This window comes from Ustilaginoidea virens, chromosome 4 (assembly GCF_000687475.1).
Source record: "Ustilaginoidea virens chromosome 4, complete sequence".
Classification (NCBI taxonomy): Eukaryota; Fungi; Ascomycota; class Sordariomycetes; order Hypocreales; family Clavicipitaceae; genus Ustilaginoidea; species Ustilaginoidea virens.
The window spans coordinates 2,298,570-2,320,375 of record NC_057319.1 but is presented as its reverse complement, the minus strand read 5'-3'; the positions used below and the strand labels follow the sequence as shown (position 1 = coordinate 2,320,375).

Below are 21,806 nucleotides of genomic sequence, written 5' to 3'. Positions count from 1 at the left end.
ATCAGACACGCGCGTCCTTTTTCCTCCGTCAAAGGATCATCAATCGGCAACTGTGTCTGCAACTAGCCATGACCAAACCACGGTAGCTTCCCTCCTTCAATTTCACCTTGGCCTTCTGCCCGCCGTTCGTTTAGCATACCTACCTACCTACCTACCTGTCTGGCATCGGTGCCAGGAGCTGTTATCCGCGCCCGAAATAAACTTGATTTCTTTTCTCGTCCTGACGCACCTGGAGCGTCCCATCAACCCACGACCCACGACCCACGACCCACGATTCGACGCTTCACGCCAACTACGATTCTGCGCACCATCGGTCCATTCTCCATTCGGCTGCAGTTCTGTTGCTGCCTAGCAACTAGCAGGCAGCTGCAGACTGCTAACTGCTTCGTGCAATGGAAAAGTTTCCCGATCTCATAGATGTCCCACGCATGGCCAATGGCACCCCACGGTCGCCAAGTCCCCTGAAGCCTGCTTCAGGCTATGGCCTCCCAAATGGCATCATGTCCCATTCAGATCGACGGTCCGCACCTTCGGCGAAAAAGGAAACATACTACAACGGATCGAACGGCCGTCCACAGGAACTTGCGCCATGGTCGTCTGGCGGCTCAGGGCGTGGACACAGTCGACAAAAGAGCTTGAGCGATGCCATTCGCACCATTCGAACTCGAAAGGGGAGCGTCAGCCAAAACGCCCATGAAATTGCCGATGCGCTGCGGGCTCCCGTCTCTCCCAAGCTTGTTGTATGCATTCTCCTACCATCACGTCAAAAACGGGCCAAGGGGTTTATTTACCAAGCCTGTTCGGGTTCTAATGATGTGTAATTGGCTCTAGGTCTTGTGCCTCATGTGGTACACCTCTTCCGCCTTGACCAACACGTCATCGAAATCCATCCTGAACGCCTTTGAAAGGCCGGCAACTTTGACGCTTATTCAGTTTGCTTTCGTCTCGTCGCTCTGCGTTCTAATGGCATGGCTAGCTTCCCGGTTTCCCTGGCTTCGACAGAATGTATCGACGTTGAAACATCCCATTGCGCAACCGTCTCGAGAAGTGTTTGCAGCCACGTTACCGCTCGCGGCTTTTCAAATCGGCGGCCATCTGCTCAGCTCCACTGCCACTGCTAAAATTCCCGTCTCTCTTGTTCACACCATCAAGGGCTTATCGCCGTTATTCACCGTCCTAGCGTACAGGATATTCTACGATATTCGGTACCCGCAAGCCACATATCTGTCGTTGATTCCTCTGACCATCGGCGTCATGCTCGCCTGCTCTGGCAAAGCAAACTATGGGGGGCAGATGCTTGGGGTGCTCCAAGCTCTTTTGGCAACAATCATTTTTGTCACACAGAACATCGTTTCGAAGAAAATATTCAATGAAGCAGCTAAAGCCGAAGCAGAGGGCTCTGGCAGCCCGTCCAAGAGACTGGACAAGTTCAACTTGCTTTGCTACTCGTCCGGTATGGCGTTCGTCGTTACCCTGCCCATCTGGTTCTGGAGCGAGGGCATCTCCCTCGTCAAGGACCTTTTGCACGACGGCTCTCTCGACTTGAGCCACAAGAAGGATGCAATGGACCATGGTCGCTTGGCGGTTGAATTCCTCTTCAACGGCGTTTTCCACTTTGCTCAGAACATCTTGGCGTTTGTGTTGCTATCCATGGTGTCGCCAGTCACCTACTCGGTAGCCAGCTTGATCAAACGAGTCTTCGTCATCGTCTTGGCCATTGTCTGGTTTCGCAGCCCCACGACATCAGTGCAAGCAGTGGGCATCGCCATGACATTTCTCGGATTATACCTGTATGACCGAACGAGTGAGAGCAATAAAGCTGATAGAAGGGCACGCCTAATGATGGACTCCCGCAACGGAACGCCACTACTTCCTCTGCAAGAAAAACCAGAAAAGTCCCCCGATGGCCGTACCTACGATGGAGGGCACCCAGCTTTGAATACAGGAAGTGCTTCGAGGAAATACGATGATTGAATGTCGCGTTTCGTGGAGACAATGGCTGGCTCAGTCGCGCTTGGTTATTTATTTATTTATTTTTTTTTTCGAATAAAATGCGTCCAAGTCCCGCAATGAATGGTAGGCTGGGTATCGAATCATTTTCAATGGAAGCCATGGATGGGGGTGAAAACGAAAGGGGACCATAGTCAAAGCCATCTCTCGAGGCCGACATGTTCATGTCATTCTGTCCTCCATCTTGTCCGGCCACCGATGTTTCTGGCGTATACTGCACTTTCACGAATTGTGCAGCGGGAGTTTTCGGCGTCAAATTTCCAGAAGAAGAAATAAAGGGAACAGGAACAGGGTGCTAGGGAGCCCTTTTCTGTTCCAGTTGCTGATCTCGCCGGGGGGCTGTACCGCTTTTGCGAGATGTTTACCATGAAACCGATGGTGTCTTGTCCACGCCAGATACGTGCTATGATCTTGAATTTGATGGGGGCTGATTGTTGAGCATGAAGTCATGGTCATCATGTAACATGTACCGAAAAGTCTATCAAGGCGCAAAGTGTTCCTTCCAACTTTTACACCCTGACCCACTCGTGCTAGCGAAATCCTTGCGTATGCGTCTTTTAAAAGCCAAGCATGGGTCAGCATCGACATTTCTGCGGCGTCTTACAACATGCACATGTTGTGTATGCAGATTCGCTCAGCTGCGGCATGTGGTCATGCGGCGGCATGTGGGGGTTCGGTCCATGAAACCCCATGTTTTCATTCCATCAACCACTCTTCAACTTCTACCCCTATACTTCGTCCGATGGCTCGAATGGCTTCCCAGCCGACATTGATTCTCCACTTGCCAGCTCTGTCCATGACGTCGCCGGCGCCAACGCGCACCAGCAATCGCAAACTGGCAAGCGTCGCTATGGCCATGCCGGTATCGCCGTCCAAGCCCGATGCGCCGACGGCACTCCCCTCGGGAGCCCAATCAGCCCTTACCGCTTGGAATATGGCCATCATGCGCTCCATGACAAAGGCGTTGGCGCCCAGGAGCTTGCGCGCAATCTTGCGGTGTTTGGTGCGGGGGTTGCCGCGGCTGGCGACGAAGCCGCCTCCTCGACGGCGTTTCCGGCCGTGATGATATGTCGAGAAAAGGGTGAGATCGTGCTTGGTGGCATTGTGAGAGGCCAGATAGGCGGCTAAGAGGAGCAAGCGGGCTGCGATGGGTAGCAAAGCCGTGAGATCCGCGGCTGCCGGCGTGGTGGTGTTGAGGGATGCACCCGTGGCGTTTGATGGCGTCTTGCTGCGCATTTCGGTTGGCCGCGACGAAGACGAAGCGCCAGGCCGGACGGACAGGATGCTGGGGTTCAACAGCGATTCATCCTGAAAGTGAACTCGGGCTGCGACCAAAAGCTTGGAAAATTCCTTGGCCGAATGGGTTCCCGCCACAAGGGGGCCTATGAACCGCGGCCAGAGTGCTCGACAACTGCGACGGAAGGAAGGCAGCGTACGAGATGCGGATCGAACGAACGCGTCGTGGACGGCGCCACAAAATTTCGTCCACAGATCTGCTGTTTCTTGCAGCGTTAATCCGGCAAAGGGCGGGGGTGGTGAAAGGGCCAAGATGCGGACGAATTCAGGTTTCGTATAGGGGGGGAAGCGAATATACGCCGAGGCGGGAGTGCGGAGAAAAGCCGCAGGCGGAGCGGTGACGATGAAGACTGAGGTAAGGCGGGGAATCTGTTGTAGCGAGAGCAGCATCTGTTAGCCGCATCACGAAGCAACGGTATTTCGCATGTGTCATGCGTCATGGGTTTGTAGCGTCCCGTGTACAAAGTATAAAGAAGAGCATATATGTACGTGGGTGCCTGTAAACTCACCGTTTCTGATAGTCGAGCGAGTCCGGGGAGTAAAGTCAGTGGCGCATCCCTTTGCTTATCAATGGCATCTAACACTAGGACAAACCTCCATCGCGGGTCCCTCGTGGGCTCCTTCAGCATGGCGCTCAGGGTGATGGACAGTTGCGCCAACGTTTCGCACCGTCTCTGTATGCGAGCTGGAGCTGCGGGAACCAAGGACGAGCGGCTGGCGTGGACGCCCCCGCCCAGCTGCAAGGCATCCATCACAGAGGCCACGATGCGCTCGAACAAGTGTCTCGTGGTGATGCATTGCGACGCATTCACAACCGCGTAGCTGAAGCCTCCGCTCTGCGGCTGGGCAGTGATTTGCTCAGCGATCTGAAGCAAGGTGGTTTCGGTGACGCATGATTTCCCCGTGGCCTCAGTGCCGTGAAGCACAATGTTTCGACATGGCGCAGCATCGGGCTAACGGGGATCGATTGCGAGATTAGCATTTTCCCCGCTGGGCTCGACATGCTTTGCATGGCATCTTACATGGATGAGCGTCGCCAGCGATTTGATCTGGGTCTCTCGGCCTGGGAAGTTGGTCACCATCGGTGCCAGCAATGCCTCATCAGGTAACCAAAAGGGGCTACCCATGGCCTGTTGCGAGAGCGGGCTGACGTTGGGGAGGTTGCTGGAAAAACCCCGAGGTGGTTGCTCTGCTCGACCAAGGAAGGCTGGGGCAAGAGAATCGAACCCTTCGTCGCAAAGACAAACACCCAACGGCTCGGCCGAGTGGTTCCACTTTTTTTTTATCTCCGCGGCAGTAGGAAGGCAGGTACCGAGCACAATACCATTACCATTGACATTTGTACGGACCTTTGTACGGTATCGCTCGCTTGCCAAGCGGCGGAGTATCGGTATGAAGGGGGATGAACTATAAAGAAAGAGAAAAACTCCATCTTACTCATGTTACTGTACTCTGCGCAAACGCTCAGCGTTGCAGACGAGGTGGGTCTGAGCGTCCATGCGGCCAGTAACATTGGCTCCATTGACCCGGTCCGTCAAAAGTGGAAGGCGCCAGATCCAATCTTTGACATGCCCGTGGATTTCGTCTCTCATTTAGTTTGAACTTTATGAGATCAAGTCGGTACGGTCAAGAGTATTCATTATTGCGGTCAGGCTTGTGATCGCCCGTCTGAGCGGCATTCTCCACTGCTGCACCTGTTACCAGACGAGTTCTTACCAGCAGATTTTGTTACGGATATGGCAGGAACACGATCAGAAACAGACCATAACCCTACTACACCTACACTGCACTGCACATGGATATAAAGGCGCAGGAATGGCAACCCCCTTGCAATAGTATATCATTTAGCCCATGTCCTTGTCTTCTTGGTCTGCAGGGTTTTAGCCTAAAAGTCCAGGGATCGATCCGCTGCCCTTTGTTACTTAAGGCATGGTTGTTTCTCAGATGATACATATTTTGAAATCTTGCGCCAGCAGGACTGTATCAACCGGTACTCTTTTTTTTTTTTTTTTTCAAACTGCATTTTGAACCCGCTGAAAACTTGTCCCATAAGATAAGTCTGGAACAGCCTTCAACATCATGAAACTCATTCCCGTTTTGCTCATGGCTACCATGGCCGCTTGCCAAGATATACGAGTCTGGTGCAGCACTTCTAAACAACTTCGCCAAGACTACTGCCCCGGCAATTATAATTCTCCTTACCCTGTTTACTGTGTAAGTATGAAAAAAGTTTAGGTCCACATACTGTCAGATGCTAATGGATATTATTAGTGTAGATACGGCCCTGGGAAAGGATTTCCTTATTTGAAAAATCCGTACGGACGTGTATTCAACAAGGATGGTAGTGACTATGCGAAGTGTGAAAATGGCGGAACCTACTTCTGTATTCTCCCTTAGACAGCTATTATCTATTCCTTTAGCAGCAGCAAGACTTTGACGCGGCTTTGTTCCTACTGTGGCATGAGCCCAAAGGATAGTGGTTATTCGCCATAGGTTAAAAGAATTAGCACATGCCATCTTCCGAGGCTTGGTGATTTGGTCCCGTAGAACAAGTGGTGTAGGTCTTCAGCACGCATGGAAATCGCAACGTGTCGGACCAGAGCTCGTCTCCCTCAATCATATATGCTCATGTGTCGACAGGCCGGTCTCCTGAGTCATCGTCATCACCGCTTTGTCTTGAGCAATGTCTGCCTCGACGGAGTCCTTGGATATATGTGCCAAAAGAGACAGAAAGACAGCAAAGGAGAGAAAAAGAGAGCTGGATAAGAAAAAGACCAAACCAACGAACGCCGTTCTAATGCTGTCAAAAGACATCGCTAACCACATGTGTCGAACCAAGCAATCCATTTGCCCTGCGCCACCACCAGCACCAGTTTTGTACTCCGTCATGCAAGTCATCAACAAGGCTCTCTATATCACTTCGAGCAATTGCTGGAATGCGAGCCCTGACCATATCCCGTTTCGATCCCTGTATCTGTATCGAAATACCTTGCTCAGATACATCCCAATCCTTTCGCACGTCCTCCACAATGTTCTGGGTGAAAATCGCCACGTCTCTGCCAACCACATATTCTCTTCCTCGCGCTCGTTCCAGGCCAGCAAGAAGCCTCTGGCTGGATACGTCACTCTTCCTTGGGGCAGTCGAGCGGCGGTCTCTCAGGAAGGCCTCGGCCACAGACATCGCCTCCCACATGTCAGACAGCATGGTCCACAACATCGGCCACCCCGGCGCTTCCGAGCTTGAAGCTGACAACGCATGGATGGATGGCCAAAGAAAGTTTTCGAGTTCCGTCACCTGCTTGATCAAATGGAGCTGCAGTTTGGTTAGTATTCCAGACTTTGATTGAATCGCAATCATTCCATACAATATTGCCTGCAATACTGTGCACGTTGAAGTCAGGTCTTCCGCCAGAAGCTCCCGAGAAACGACCTCGCCAGCAAAGTAGAGACGGAAAACTTCCGTGTATATATCGAGCAACATGTACGCATCATGCTCCTGAAACGCGGCATTTATCACAGCTGGAAGCATGCTGTTCAATATGAAACATTTAATCCCACGATTAGTCATTCCTTTCCGAAGCAGCTCGATTTCATCCCTCATCTTTTCCTCGACAATGGACGATTTGGCATTGTTGAAAAGAAGGTAGAATAGGCGGTAGCTGATGCGCATGTCACCGTCATGCAACTGCAAACCGTATGACATCAAATTTGCCATGTGTAATTTCGGGTCCTCCGTAGATGGTGAGTACTCTTTGCTTGTCTGATAAAAATAATCGTCAACCACGCAGATGCTAGACCCGTGAATCTTGATCAGTGAAACTATGCCTTGAATGAAGACGACGTAGTTGGAATGCTCCGCAGGCTTAGCAACCGTAGTCCTCAGGTCACTTTTGACTTGATCCATAAGCCTCTTCAGGATCAACGAATACTCCTTGGTCAGGGTTCTTTTACGGCAGGAACCAGCATCACCCAGACTTTGGCGCATGGACGAGATACCATGTTCAAATAAAGCACGGCTGATATCGTAATCAGGCGGCCCAGTCAAGTCGGCGACCATGTCAGACACAAATGCCTCCCCACGACGATGAAGCTGTTTGCCGAGTGCTATACCGTACTCAAGAGTCATCCAAGGGCTTGCGAGTGACAAGAGCCAAACTTCAAACAAGCTAAAGCCTGCATCCTCAGGATTTTCCAAGTCATACTGTAGCAGGGTTTTGACGAACAAACCCAGATATTTGCGCTGATGAAGGTCCAATTGGTGTGGTAGCCCGTTGAATAGTTGGTATTTGCATGACTCGAAAGCACCTGAAAGTCTCATGAGGCCTCCATCGACAAACCTCATGGTAATCCTGGCGGCGAGAGTGACGATCTCTTCCACGCAATGAAGGCGCTCCGTTTCAAATGAAGGTAACAGGCCATCGTCAGCGCCAGACAGTGCACACCTTGTTAACCTGAAAAAGCTTTGCGACAATCCCCGGTCCAAAACTAAGAGAGCGTCGTCGGCTTGGGCTGAATTTGATATTTGAAAGTCACTCCTCTGGCTCTCTTCATTCGTTTTGAAATCGTCGATTTTTGAAAGCATTGATTCTAACGTCTCCAAGGATCTTCTCAGAATTCGCCAGTCTAGCTCAGGTTGTGCCTCGGAGAAATGCATGAAGATGAAACGTAGCTGGGCCGTATTTATGGCAAAAGTTGCAGAAAACAAATCCGGCGCACATCTTATCGCGTCCAAGGAGGCCGTAGCACTCGCGTAGATGATGTCTTTCAAAACAGCTTTGTTGTGGGCAATGGTTGCATTGACCACATCCTTGCTGATTGAGACGCTCTCTTGCCTTCGTAGCAATGTCAGCTGTTGTTCAACGTCAGAAGCTACGGAAATGAACTGATTGTGAACTTGTTCAAAAATTGAGGCTCGCCAGATATGAAAAGGTTTCCATGACTTTCCAGCCTGTCCGGAGGCAAGTATAAAGCGTACAAGTTGAGTCCAGGCGTGCAGATTAATTAGGCACGCCTCTTTGTGCGATGTTGCGGGTAAGACGAGGTTCTGAATCAGGGCAGTGGCTGGGCGTAGTTCAGGTGGTGCTGCCCAGAACAGCGTACATAGCAGGTCGTGATGGTTTCTCAAGGCAGCCAGGTCGCGCGGGTGCACACTTTCATCCTTGTTATGCTGCCGATTGTGATTAGGCATCGTCCTGGCGACGAGGTTCCGAATGTCCTTCACCGAGTCGGTGTCTCGAAACTTCCGTATCGCAACTGCTACAAGTTTGAGGAAAATATGAAAACAGGGGTCACCAACTTCAATATCCAGGATTGGCTCACCGGCCAGGTTCTCCAGAAACCGTGGGGACTGGTACACCTCCTCGTTCCGCAGATGGGCAAGTTGTTGTGAGCCGAAAAAATCAAACATCAGGCCCACGACGCTAACACACTTGTGCCATCCCCACTCTCGAACAAGGTAATAACATCTTCCTACTAGTGCTCGGCAGTAATCGTTGAAACCAGCAGATTGGCGATGGTTGGCTTCATAAAGCTGAAATACTCGCCGTAGCAGGCTCTGAGGGATGGCCCACCCATCTTTGGAAGCATCGTGGCGGCTGCCGCTTTGAATTACACCAGAGCTGTTGAATTCAACAAGAGGCAGTAGCGTGAACATGTCCTCCCAAACACGTTCATGATCTCGGGCATCTGAGCTTGACGTGTCCTGTTCTTGGCCAATGTATTGTCGCGCAACGTCCCAAAAGCAGCCCCGGGGAATTTGAGCCAGGTCCAGGATTCTCATTATCATGACCCAAGAGTGTATGATTCGAACGTCCTCCCGAATGCCACGGTCTCTGAAGTTCTTGTCGTTCAACCTGGCATACAGATTCCGAAGCTTATCCATTCCCAGTATGAAAAGAACCAACATGTCTGTGCTGGCAATAGATAGAAGCAGTTGTTCACATATCAGCACCTGAGGTGTCAAGGTTGGTTCTTCGCGACAAACTCTAAGTACGACGAATGCTGTAAGAAGGAGCCTGTCATACACCTGCAAGACGTCATTGGCAATTCGGATATTCTCTGGAAAGCTTCTCCGAATCATAGCATCAACACGGAGATTAAAGGCTTCAAGGCTTTCACAAAATCGTGAAACCACTGGCAGCTTTTGACCTGCGGCAATTGTAACAGATCCCTTGACATAGCTAAGGATGAAGTCCGCTATTTGGACTGGACTCGAGCCGGGCCATGCCTCCTCGTCTTGCATGGCCAGTTGGCCTTCAATGTATTCGGCAACCAAATCCGTCAGTACGCCAAGTTCCGATGACACTTGAGCATTCCAAGGGCCCCAATCAAAAACGTGATCGTTGACAGACAGCGATATAGCAGGTCGCGGATCTATCCATGCGTTCGAGAAGGCGGAAGTGGCACATGACTGCAAAAAGCCACGTCCAATAAGCGTTGATTCATGAAAAAAGACCCCTGGATGAAAGGGAAGTATCTCAAAATGGTGAGTGTACTGTGTACCATACGGACCTAGGCCGAGGAGCCTTCCTTCGACAGGATTCAGCGAGGTTCTTGTAAGTTCAGCAGGGTATCTGCTAGGAATTGGATCTTTTGCGTATCTGTATTGTGGTTCGCTGAGGTCAACTTTTTGAGGACAAGCTTTCTTGCGGATCCTGGTTCCAGGTTTCTTATTCGGCAGCCTGCCGCATTGCGAGGTTGCTTTTACGTTGTCGAAATTCGTCAAAGTGGGTATCTGATTCCGCTCCAGAACAGATGATGTGTCAAACCTTAGTTCTTCCCGTGTCAAAGTAGCAGGGTTGTGCTGGTACAAATGATCGAGATGCCGTTTTCGGGAATGAAACTCGATTCTTGTTGTACGGTATCGGGGTTGTGTTTCTAGTTGAGCCGGACGGATAGAGCTAACTGTCGTCTGCTGTTTTAAACCATCCGTCGTCCTAGCAAGCTTTGCAAACGACGGTGTCTGATGATTACTCGACGAGTAATTTACTGAGCCGCCAGTAACTTCTTTCACGAACTTCCGGGTACAGCCCATTACAGCCTGCGGCTTTCTTACAGCCTCGCGAGAGATATTTCCTGACGTTTCTGTCAAGTGTCCTCTAATAATGTTCTTCTCGAGGGCGTTTACTTTCTGGGAAACTGGTTCACTCTGCTTGATGGATCCCGAACGCCAATGTTGTAGGACGGATGCTGCATCGAGTTGATCCTGACGGGTCGCAAGCTGTATAATTTTTCTGTGCGCGCTAGAGCGACCTTGATCGATGCGGCGCCTTGCTGTACGAGCTGCAATTTTCAAGAATCGTGGAGCATCCCCTTCAATTGTGTCCAGAATACTGAGAGTTGGGGGCAACAATCTCGCCTGAACCGAATGTAGACGGGTCCTTCTCCGATTTCTCACTGAAATCGATTTCCCGCTTCTTTTGGTCAGCGGCCAAGGCGATGTCCCATCATTGCTATTGCGTGTACCATTGTAGCTGGTAAGCTTTGTCTGTTGCAGCCTAGCCGGTGGCCGAACAGATCCGCGATGCTCTCGTTGCTTCAATGGTTCTTTTCGGTCGTTCTTTTTATTAGTTCTCTTTAATTGGCGTCCTTCTCCACAGACTGATGGAAGCATGAAGTCAATACGGTCCACCTCTATTACAGAGTCATCATCTTCGGCATCAACAGTAGTCTCTGGAATTGCCTTGGCCTTCTTAAGCAAAGATTGGCTTTCTCCAGTTGCTAGGATCTGTCTCGGGTGACTGTCGGGAGGACCTGTGATATCAGTTGAAGCGCGTTCGTCGCCTTCATCTTCTGATTCATCATAAAAGATAGGAACTGCAGTGCTACCAGAAAAAAAATGCCGAGGTTGCGCAACTCCACGTCTTTTTTCTTTCTCTGGGGTAACATGACGACAGCGGCTTTTGGCAGTCATTCGAGCCTTTCCAAGCCCAGTCTGCTGATCAAGTCGGAGCCATGATGCGGGAAGAACACCCCGTATTTTGCGACTCATAGCAGCAACGTCTTCGTCGTCGCTTTCAGTCTCAGTTCCTGTATCGGAGCTTATTGTCTTGCAATTCCAGTCGAGATTAGGCGTTTCCATAGAAGTGTCCAAAGCAGCATCCCTTGTAGAGATAGAGGATTCATCCAAAGAGGATGGTATCCGTTCATGATCGGGCGCCGGATCAAGTATTGTATCATTACGTCTGGCATCTAATGAGGGTGGCATCCGGAGAATTGGCGACAAAGTTGTAGTCATTGATTTTTCTGGTGAGGATATACTAACCGAGTCTTTCTCAATAGGTTCACTGTCGATAACGTTTCGTCTTCGCCGTTTCCTGCTTGTAGAACTCAGTGGTGTTGTAACTCTCTTAGTCGTCCTGGAGGAAGTGAGCTTAGGTGGTTTCTTCAGCAGTTCAACTATATCAGGTAGATCCTCATCCATGAAACTGGTGACATCTGTTCCTCCAGCAGAACTAGGCGGACTACTAGCTTCAACAAGACCACTTAGTGAGGATCTGCGCAAGGGCATTGATGACGATGCTCCGACATCATGAGGCGCGACAGAACTGCTATCGCGTCTGAGATACGAACTGTCAGGGTTTGGAAGTGGCCTTTCTTCCTGACTGTCTTCTTGAAAGTCTCGATCTCGTGCTATGTCCCTCGCATCGCTCGTGTTTCCTTCATCACTTCCGAATCCGATTTTGAACGGCTTCATACCATGCAACCGCAAACAATTACTAAATCTTGCATTTTCGAGCTGATAGGGGCGCTCCTGAATTGGTTTTCGAGGTCGGAGCGACCTTTCGGAGCGAATCGCCACGCTTCTCGGTTCAATCGTCGGTGTTTCCGTCAGAGTTTCTAACCCTGTCGTTTTGGCATGTTCTAGACATGGTGTACCTTCGGGAGAGACAACGGACTCTCCTCCAAAGCTCTCGTTGGAAAAATTTTTATCTTGAGTAGCAGGATTAAAGCTCCGATCTGGCTTGGACGTGGCTACATTGTTCTGTTCTGAATGTGCCCTTGTTAGCCAGAAATCTTCTAAAGGGGGCAGTCCGTCTTCACTATAAATGCTGGATAACGGTGATGAGTTCTTAGAGTCTGAATTCACGGCGTCATCTGGTGAAGGAGGAAATTTCGCTGGAAGCGTCGACGTGATGCTATCAAATGGCGAATCCGGCACATCCCAAATGTCTGGATTTGAGGCAACCGGGGAATTCGATCTTATGTCTACAGCGCAGTCTTGGGGCCCGGAGTGTTGACTGTCAAACCCTTCTTCGTCTTCTGAGTCTGGAATTTCACCCAGTTCTTTCCAATTAGCCATTACTGTTTATCACCATAAGCTCCAGGTTGACTTTATGAGACACATGGTAGGAGAAATTAGGTGCGGCGCTGAGTACACCCAGACGCCTTCGTACAAGCTGATCGCCGAGAAAATAAGAGGAAAAACGAGGAAAGAGTTGGAAAAGATGTGATAGTAAACTGAGGCAGCAGATGCACTTTGCTTCACAAGAGAGATTCGCACCAACAGCGACGCGCCTATCAATCCAGGAGACGCGTTTCGATAGCACCTTAATTTTTGCGTTTGATAAGACGTCACCCTCATTGGAGGGCCCAGAAGTAGTGGATCTATCAACCAGCCCAACTATCTTACGTAATAAGTGGGCTGATACTTCACCGACTGCACAGCACCTGACGCTTTAACCGCTCTACAATTTATAACTTACATAGTGTCTGGTAAGAGGTATCTTTGAATCCCAAACCGCCCAGCAACATGAGTGGCTTTCAGCGAGCATTGCCTGTTGCCTTGGCAGTTTTCACGGGTGTGATTGGAGGTAAAAAGCCGTCAATTGTTGAATTGAATCTTTTCAGCACCCCGCAACCTCAGTGCCTACCTACCTCTTAGGTACCTAGACCTAGGGGGCCGGTGGGAATTTTTTAGTTAGATACTCGAAAGAGGCCTTTGAATTAGATTATTGACACCAGACGTTATTCTAGGCTACTACACCTTTCAGCCAGCACTTTTGCAAAAACAAACGTTCGAACATGACACTTCTGGATCAAGGTAAGCTCGAGAGCACACCTTTCCATGTACGTGTATCTAATAGGTAGCTATAGTAAAGAAAGCTCTCCAGGAAATAATGCGAAGTCCGCTGCGGGTGCAAATATTTCGAGATCCGCCGTCTAATAAGAGGTGGAGGAAGTTAAGTGGGCAGTCTACCTTCGGAATGAGACGGAATCAATTGCCATACTTTGCGTCTCCTTATAAAACCTTGTGTCATGCTTTTCCATGGTGTAAAGGTTGCCATACTAAAACGAGTTAACAAAATCAGACGAGATGAGCACTATACGAATGGCGCATCAGATTGCCAGAACAATGTATACCATTCAATAGCATTCAAGTTCATCCTAACCTACAGCACCCATCACTTACTTCTAGTATCCTGTTTTGAATGCGGTATTAATTCTTCGGGAAAACATGCCACTAGACCATCGCTCAGATGCTCAAAGTGTGCAATGATGGTCCCCTTTTTTTTTTTTTGCTCCTCTCGAGCGACAGAAATAGAATTCCTCAACGCATTCAGAGTTGGAGGCCTGTCTCTGGAGTTCACTAGACTTCAACGGAAGTCGATAAGCTTGGATGCTACGAGTGACCGATGACGTGCCTCTTCCAGAATTCCCGACGCAAGGTCCATGACAGAATTCAGCTGGTTGAAAATGCTGGAAGACCTAAGAAACCCATGCCATGAAACCTGGAGAGTGGACACGGATTTCATGCCCTTAATAATCTCCTTGTCATCAGCATATGGGAATCCTTGAGGCCATGGTATGGTGGTGTACAAAAAGCGTAACTTTTTTTGTGAAACGGCGAACTGAGAAAGTTTGTACTTCATATAAAAGCTATGGCATGTGTTGGCTTAGATGAGCTGTGTGCATCCCTCACCAATTCATTGCTGTCAGCTATCACAACACGTAATAGCTTATTTCTACCTTGACTGTCTCCGTGGCCGAGACCTCCTTTGATGATGCATTGCAACAGTTTTGATGCGACTCAGAACTAAGTCGCGACTCATGGCAGGGAAGATTGCAGCAAGGAAACGGGCTCGCTTGGACACTCCACGTAGGCTGCATAGTGCGTAAACCGTGACATTCATGCCCTTAAAATACATGTATTTTACCGACAAGATGTAATCATTCGTGCGTAGTCTGCAACTTTCAGGGCAAGCGCTCAGTCATGATCAAGCATGAGTGATTTGACGAAAGTGGCTGACTATGATCAAGTACTTTGTAAAAATGGCAGATATCTACCTAGGGAATGAGTTTGGAAGTATTTCCTGATCTCGATATCGAAAAGGGCCTACCAACAGCCTTTGGGTCGAAGAGTATTTGCCTAGCCTCAATGCATCCGCGTTCGACCCAAAAAGCCTAAAGGGAACCATAGGTGTTGCCAATTGTGGAGGTTCCAAGTAACCGTGATTCTGGGATTTTTGAGTCTAAACCTGTTGGAAGGTCAGACTCGGATCGAGTTTCTCGAGTCCCTTTTGCGGCTAGAGACATTTTCAGGTAAGGTGGCACTTTTATACCGAAATGTAACGATGGTATTGTGTAGTGTTTTCACGTGACGACATACCATGAGTAAATCAGTTTGTCCTCATCAGCGTTCTCGGGTGCTGGCCGTTACTAACAAGTTTATGCAATCCATCAGCATTGATTGGTGGAATACACGTGATCGGAAGTCTTCGTTGCTTAGTCACCTTGAAGACCCAGCATTCTCTCGCAAGCCCCAGAGTTGAATTCATCAAACGAATAAGAAGTGGCACTGAAAGCTTGCTCTCAACCTCTCAGAACTGCTATCAGCGCCAACGCTTTGTCAATTGAAATTCTTATTCGTTCGAGCTCGAGATTTCCGAAAATGCTGCGCACCCCGACGTCTATTTTGTTGCGCAGGAGCCTGTTGCGTAGTGTCACGGTCGCTACCTCCCGAGCCTCTTCCACTCAGGCCCTGTCCAACCCGACCCTGAAGAACATTGAGAAGCGATGGGAGGGTATGCCCCTTCAGGAGCAGGCAGACCTCTGGATGGCCCTGCGCGACCGCATGAAGGGAAACTGGAATGAGTTGACGCTGCAGGAGCAGAAGGCCGGTACGTCTGATTCCCAATTGAAACGAGGCCGTCTTGCCAGGAAGTTATTTCCCGACTAGACGAGCTGCCATGCGTCCACCTACTCTTCCCACTGTGGGTTCAACCGACTATTATCACGCTCCTTCCAGCATGCGAAATTGAGACCAGCATGAAGAACTGGCTTTCCACCCGACTGTTGATCAAGTCAACTATAATCGCACTATCGATAATGTGTCTTGGATGGGCGTCCGTGGCACGGTCTCGCAAGCAGCCACATGGCGAGTCATTACGTCAAGTTAGCTAACATGCATCATTCAACAGCGTATTGGATTGCCTTTGGACCACATGGTCCCCGTGCTGTCGACCCCCCTGGCACTAATGCCCGTATTGCTTGGGGCGTTGCTATCGGTCTCGCTGCTTCCTTCACCATTTTCGCTGCTATTCGATTAGCTGCTAAACCCGAACCTCACACTATGTCTAAGGAATATCAGGAGGCTTCGAACGAACTCCTTATTGTAAGTTGTGAACTGGCGCGTTTGATACTGTCGGTCAACCCAAGATGGCTAACTTTGCACGTAGCAACAAAAAGCCGATCCTATCACTGGTATTTCTTCCCCAAGGTACGAGGGCAAGGGTATGGTTCAGTCTCCCCCTAAGGGCTACTAGACGCTCTCCCTATGCCATGCTTTTATGGCGTTATCCATGTGAACTCATGGGGAGTTCTTGCCTTGGGTAAAAATTGTTTCAGGAGCATGCGAGCGAGGCGATACGCAAAGGATCAAAGGCAGGATGAAAGGGGGTTTATTAGAGGATGTAAATAATGTACTATAACGAAGGATTTTTTCCGCTCTCTCTCTCTTTTTCCACTTTGTTAAAAAAGAAAGAGAAGAAAGAAAAATAAAAACACTCTTTGTTCCAAGGATGAAAATAGGCATAGTACATGCTCGTACATCGGTAATCATGCTACTTGGCTTTCCAATATGTAATAACCCAAGCCCCAATCATGCTTTTTTAGAATCTCAAAGCGCCTCGCTGTACTTGATGGTATCCAGCCGAGTCAGCCTCCACTTTGGCCAGCTTCTCGCAGATGTTCGAACGTCAACTGCGGCAAACCGGGTTGTGGATTCATCGTTTCCTCATCTAGCTGCCGGTCTATTTCAAAGCGCCCATCTTTTCCCCAGTAAGCCGCTTTTCCGGACCCGTTGACGCAAGCCTCGTTGATAAGAACGTACGGCATCGGGGCGTCAAACATGGGCTCTGCAAGAACCCGTTCCATTTCCATTTTCAGGGCCCTTGCGCCTGTCCCGGAAGCTGCGGCTTTGCCCGCAATAGCATAGAGGGCCTTCTCGGTGAAAAACAGTCCGGATGGATACGTCTCGAAAAGAGCGGTATATTGAGCCAACAGGCTATTTCGCGGTTCTGTCAGTACACGCAAAAGGTCCTCGCGAGAGAGGGGGCTTAAAGCGCAAATATTGTGCAGCCGACCGATAAGCTCAGGAATAAACCCGAAGCTTTGGAGATCTGCGGGTGTTGCAAGGTCTAAGGGAGTCAAGGAGGACAACTGCATGCAGTCGCGATGAGCAATATGAGTGTAAAGACTAGGGGAGAGAGCTTGCTCGCTTCCCGTTGACGACGCTCGTCCGCTCACGTCCCCACCGAATCCCATGGAAGGCCTGGCGACTCGACGTAATATGGTTTTATCTAACCCAACGAAAGCACCGCAGAATACAAACAAGATATTGCTCGTGTCGATGGTGTATTGATCGGCCTTGCCTGTTGAGGGAGATGATTGTTGCGCCGATGAGGACCCAGCAGAGTTATAAACAGTAGTAATCGGGGGGGTTGACCGCGATGAACGATTATCCTTAAGGTTGATTGTGACTTTGGTTCCTTCAATTAATTTGAGTAAGGCTTGTTGGACGCCTTCTCCCCCTACATCACGACCAGTAGGAGAGTCTCTTCTTGAGAGTTTATCAAACTCATCCAACACGATGATACCATATTCTGTAGCTTTAATATCATAGTTGGCCTCGATAAGAAGGCGTTCTATACAAGTTTCTACATCCTGCCCGATGTAGCCGGCCTGGGTCAAGGAGTTACAATCGCATATTGCAAAAGGGATGCGGACCTGTTTGCTGAGGGTTCTAGTACTGCTTAGCGGCAATGCATCAGAGCAACGAATTTCCGGAATCGACCTACTCGAGGATATACGTTTTTCCTACTCCTGTAGGTCCCACCAGAAGAAGGTTGCTCTTGTCGATCTTGACATGATTCGGAATAAGGGGATCCTCAGGGACATACAGGTGATCGAGAGTGTCTTCGTCGATGTTTTTAGGCTCATATGCATGTCTGGCCGACTCATCATGCCTCAAAAAATCTTCTGTCAAGGACAGTGTTAGGTATTTTATCTATAGATCAAGAGGATGATGAACTACAGAACCAGGGAAACACGAACCTTCGACAGCGTACAGCTCCTTTCGCTTTTGATATTGCTCCCGGTCGCGAGCAAATCGTTGACGCACGAGCTTTTCCTGGAAATTCCGGCGTTCGTGTTCATTTTGATGCAATCTGCGCAATTTTTGGTAGTGGTTGAATATTGTCGAGCAGATGATTCTCTTCGCTCTTTCCTGCCCAACCACGTATTCGTCAACTCGCTTTTTCAAATCCCGGGGATAAAATTGCGGGACGCCAAATTTGGCCTTGTTAAACATGGGACCCCGTCGCGATTCAGCAGTGGGGTCATAGCTCCCAGTGAATCCAGAGTTGAGATCGGGCGAGCGGCTGGATGCCCTTTGGAATACTGTAGATGGCAGCCACGAACAACGGCTCCAGAAGGGTTCCTGGGCTGGCCAAGTTGCCTGACCGCTCACTCGCGCAAGGCGAATAATTCGTTCCGATTGTCTCAGCATATCGGGTCGCAGGAAAGTAATTCACATCCCAGATAGTTCGCAAATGCCGTTGAAGAGTACTTTAAGCTCGATTCTAGTCATGGCGGACCGAATATCGATGCCGGGGTATACAATAGAACCTTCGCCTGGAGGTAAGAGAAGCGAGTTGAACTCAACTAGTTTGAGAAACGCATTTCATACCGAGAATATCCGCATCGCTATAGCAGCCTTCCTATCGCGACAATTCTGGTCGTCAGATGAATGAAGCGCAAATGAGAGTCGTCATCAGTAGGTGGCGTGGGTGAAGGAGGGGCTGGTGCTGGGGCTGGGGGGGGTGCTTTACCATGTCACCGCGTGTACGTCACAACATGGGCTACTGCAAAGACCGCGGCTTGCGTCTTTTCCATCTAGGTTTCGCGAAGGCTTCGCAAGGTTTTGCAAAGGGGCAGAACACAGCCTCTTACACTCTACAAATACACGTACATAGGTACCTTCATAACTTTTCCAACTGCCTTAAGATGTTGTCGAAGTTTTCGAATTTCGTATCCCCGGTCGAGTCGCTTAGTCAGTTCTGTCTATGGCGCCACTGCAAAGGGGGAACGCGTTCCCGGACGCTGCCTAAAGGGGCGTATTATTGGCTTCACTTTTCCTACCTTGTCCTTTTCCCTAAATTATTATGATCTTGGTATGGAGATATATCATGTATCGCCTGTACTACGTATAAGGCTATGAGATTATATGAGTACCCTCAACTTATATTCTACCCCTTTCTTTTCAAAACAGAAAGAAGAAAGGAAAAGGAAGAATAATAATCATGGAATTGGGACTTTTACCTATTGAATAAAGTACAAGGCAACGCGGTTGGATAGAATTAGTATTAGTCTTTTCGCTCAGCACGCACGCTTGCATTGAATTGCCGGCCAATTGGGCGCTTTATGTGGTCAATATCCTCAAGCAGCCTTAGGTTGGCTAAGTTGACGGCAGTGTTGTTGACGGCAGTGTCATTCAATACTTTCCTCTTTTGCTACAGTAAGGCGCGGTGAGAGTTGAGCGTCACCACAGTGGGTAACGCCGTAAAGTGCAGTCGAGGTACAGGCAATGCTGCTGTGAGGTGAAATCACAGGGGGTTTGCGCTGCTACGCAAGACTTCATATATGCTTGGTATAGAAATTCCTACTTACACGTTATGAGTTGGTGTACGGGCCCTTTCTTATATTTGCGTCAACGGAAAAGAAAAGAAAAGAAAACCAGTCTAGAAGCAGCTGGTTGTGTGCGCAAATATTTTGACTCCCTGGCTTTTCTCTACGCCTAATCGACTATGTCTTGATACAATTCGTAACCTAGCCTGGAATCCCACTGCAGTTTCTACTTGGAAGCGCCCAGTTTACCGACAAGAACGACTCGATAACTAGTGTTTCCTTCGCCGGCTTCATCATTATTACTCGACATTTAGCACGTGATTCTTCTTGATAGACCAGCAGGTCAGGGGTATCTACAGGCCATTAGAATGTCATGGGGTATGTTTCTGGCCCTCGTCCACCCCGCTCCTATTTGGTCTCCTTCGCCTCAAAAGGTTTCTCAGAGTTTCTCCAACGGGTCCATCAGTCTGAAGCGGTAGAACAGCGGATGCGACGTCAAAGAACCAGAGCCGTGCGTTGGGGCAGTAAGATGTAACGATTGGAACGACATCAATCTCTACTCCGCACTGAGTGGTATTTTACCAAGCTGCTCAGCAGGACCAGTGGCGTGAAAACCGTCTAGAGTCACAGTTACCGCACCCGCTTGAACCAGCTGGAATTTGCGAATTAACATTGTAGGTTGCTTAAAGCAGATGGGGATACTTTCACTCACCGCGCGAGACAGATCCTCGATTAGGTCATTCGCATCTTCTATACCGACACAGAGACGGATGATATCTTCTGGCATTTGTCTTTCTCTTCGAGTCTTGGCATCTATGCTTGCGTGGCTCATCTGGCACGGCATGCTGATAAGGCTATTCACGCAGCCGAAGCTGACACTTATTGCCCATAACCTGGCAGCTTCCACGATGCGCTGCGAGACAGCCGCGTCACCGGTCTCGAACGATAAAACTGCACCAGCTCCTCGGGCGATAGACCAGTGCAGATGATACTGCGGGTGTGACTTAAGGCCAGGGTAGCGCACCCGGAATCCACGTGATTCAAGGAATTCGGCAATTGCCTGAGCACTTGACTGTTGCTTTTCCATGCGGATAGCCAATGTTTTGACTCCTCGCATGAGCAGGAATGAATCGTTGGGAGAAAGGCCACAGCCGGTTGAATTGATGGTGAAGTACAACTTGTCTCCAATGGCGGAATCGTTGCAAGCAATGACCCCAGCCATGATGTCGTGATGGCCCGACAAGTATTTGGTGCCCGATTCGTACACAATGTCAGCTCCCAAGTCCAGTGGGTTGCATAGCATCGGGGACAGCATGGTGTTGTCAACCACTACCATTGCTTTGGGGTTGGCATCATGCGCCAATCGTGCAATAGAAGTCAGGTCGACAATCTTGATTAAAGGATTCGTTGGTGTTTCTAACAGTACCATCGCAGTCTTGTCAGACATGCGACTTTGGACAGCATCAACTCTGGTGGTGTCAACATGGTGAACAACGATTCCCTGGTTCGTCGCCATATATGTGAGCAGACGGTGGGTTCCACCGTAAAGGTCGTCTCCCGTGATGACTTCATCTCCAGGCCGAAGCAATCGGGTGATGACGTCCAGAGCACCCATTCCAGAACTGACGGCTAAGGCGCGATTGGCATTCATGATTTTGGCAAGGTGTCTCTCGAGATGGCTTCGAGTCGGATTTCCGGACCTTGTGTAGTCAAACTCTTGCTGTCCACCGGCAGCAGACGTCTGCTTAAAAGTGGCCGATTGGTAGATGGGGATGCTGGAAGCACCATACTGGTCTTTGCTTTCTGTGTACACCAACTCGGTTGCCAAAGCATAACGCCGCCGGCCGTTCCGTGGACTTGAAGGTGCTGGTGATGGTGGCAGATCGTTGCCGTCAAGGTCGAATTTTCTTGTAGCCCCTGTGTCGCTGCCCGTCGCAGTACAGTTTGTGGGAACGGACGACATCTCAGGCGAAATCTTGAGGTCAAGTCTAGGAAATGTTGAGAACAAAGACCGAGGAGTTCAACCGAGTCCGATTTATTCAATTTGTCTGGAACAAGGTTGAATTTTCGTCAAGCTGGATGACAGCAGGGATGTGGTTGAGAAGGAAAGCAAAACAGAGATGTTGATTTAATCAGGGTCCAGGTTTTGGCGAATACAGAGTCGGTGTGATTGCATTATTTTGCGCTGGCCGCACTCTTGGAGCGCCGATTCTGGGTTGGTTGATTCGAATTTCGAAACGACTCAGTGCCGATAAACGGAAGCAACGGGCCAACAGGCGGATGGCAGGATACCTGGCTGAGGCCGGCTCACAGGCGCAAATGGCACACAAATTTGAGGTACAGCGCTAACACCAAATTTGAACAACAAGGGGAAT

At 49.5% G+C, this 21,806-nt stretch overlaps 7 protein-coding genes across 7 annotated transcripts; 3 read left to right on the top strand and 4 right to left on the bottom strand.

The window, feature by feature from the left end:
- Positions 1–392: 392 nt before the first annotated feature.
- UV8b_05062 (uncharacterized protein) lies at positions 393–1,974 on the top strand (the record flags this gene model as incomplete). The annotated part of the gene is made up of 2 exons (XM_043142560.1): positions 393–740; positions 832–1,974. 2 exons carry the CDS (start codon positions 393–395, stop codon positions 1,972–1,974), a joined length of 1,491 nt encoding a protein of 496 aa, XP_042998494.1.
- A 732-nt stretch (positions 1,975–2,706) lies between these two features.
- Positions 2,707–4,433, bottom strand: UV8b_05061 (uncharacterized protein; the record flags this gene model as incomplete). The annotated part of the gene is made up of 3 exons (XM_043142559.1): positions 2,707–3,675; positions 3,816–4,259; positions 4,329–4,433. 3 exons carry the CDS (start codon positions 4,431–4,433, stop codon positions 2,707–2,709), a joined length of 1,518 nt encoding a protein of 505 aa, XP_042998493.1.
- A 952-nt stretch (positions 4,434–5,385) lies between these two features.
- On the top strand, positions 5,386–5,703 carry UV8b_05060 (uncharacterized protein; the record flags this gene model as incomplete). Its single annotated transcript, XM_043142558.1, has 2 exons — positions 5,386–5,520; positions 5,578–5,703. The coding sequence occupies 2 exons, from the start codon at positions 5,386–5,388 to the stop codon at positions 5,701–5,703; spliced, it is 261 nt and encodes an 86-aa protein (XP_042998492.1).
- A 906-nt stretch (positions 5,704–6,609) lies between these two features.
- On the bottom strand, positions 6,610–9,211 carry UV8b_05059 (uncharacterized protein; the record flags this gene model as incomplete). Its single annotated transcript, XM_043142557.1, has 3 exons — positions 6,610–6,619; positions 6,672–8,155; positions 8,282–9,211. 3 exons carry the CDS (start codon positions 9,209–9,211, stop codon positions 6,610–6,612), a joined length of 2,424 nt encoding a protein of 807 aa, XP_042998491.1.
- A 5,985-nt stretch (positions 9,212–15,196) lies between these two features.
- On the top strand, positions 15,197–16,070 carry UV8b_05058 (uncharacterized protein; the record flags this gene model as incomplete). Its single annotated transcript, XM_043142556.1, has 3 exons — positions 15,197–15,425; positions 15,726–15,919; positions 15,984–16,070. 3 exons carry the CDS (start codon positions 15,197–15,199, stop codon positions 16,068–16,070), a joined length of 510 nt encoding a protein of 169 aa, XP_042998490.1.
- A 391-nt stretch (positions 16,071–16,461) lies between these two features.
- On the bottom strand, positions 16,462–18,313 carry UV8b_05057 (uncharacterized protein; the record flags this gene model as incomplete). The annotated part of the gene is made up of 3 exons (XM_043142555.1): positions 16,462–17,548; positions 17,604–17,784; positions 17,860–18,313. The coding sequence occupies 3 exons, from the start codon at positions 18,311–18,313 to the stop codon at positions 16,462–16,464; spliced, it is 1,722 nt and encodes a 573-aa protein (XP_042998489.1).
- Positions 18,314–19,987: 1,674 nt separating this feature from the next.
- On the bottom strand, positions 19,988–21,394 carry UV8b_05056 (uncharacterized protein; the record flags this gene model as incomplete). Its single annotated transcript, XM_043142554.1, has 2 exons — positions 19,988–20,083; positions 20,144–21,394. The coding sequence occupies 2 exons, from the start codon at positions 21,392–21,394 to the stop codon at positions 19,988–19,990; spliced, it is 1,347 nt and encodes a 448-aa protein (XP_042998488.1).
- Between the last annotated feature and the right edge of the window lie 412 nt (positions 21,395–21,806).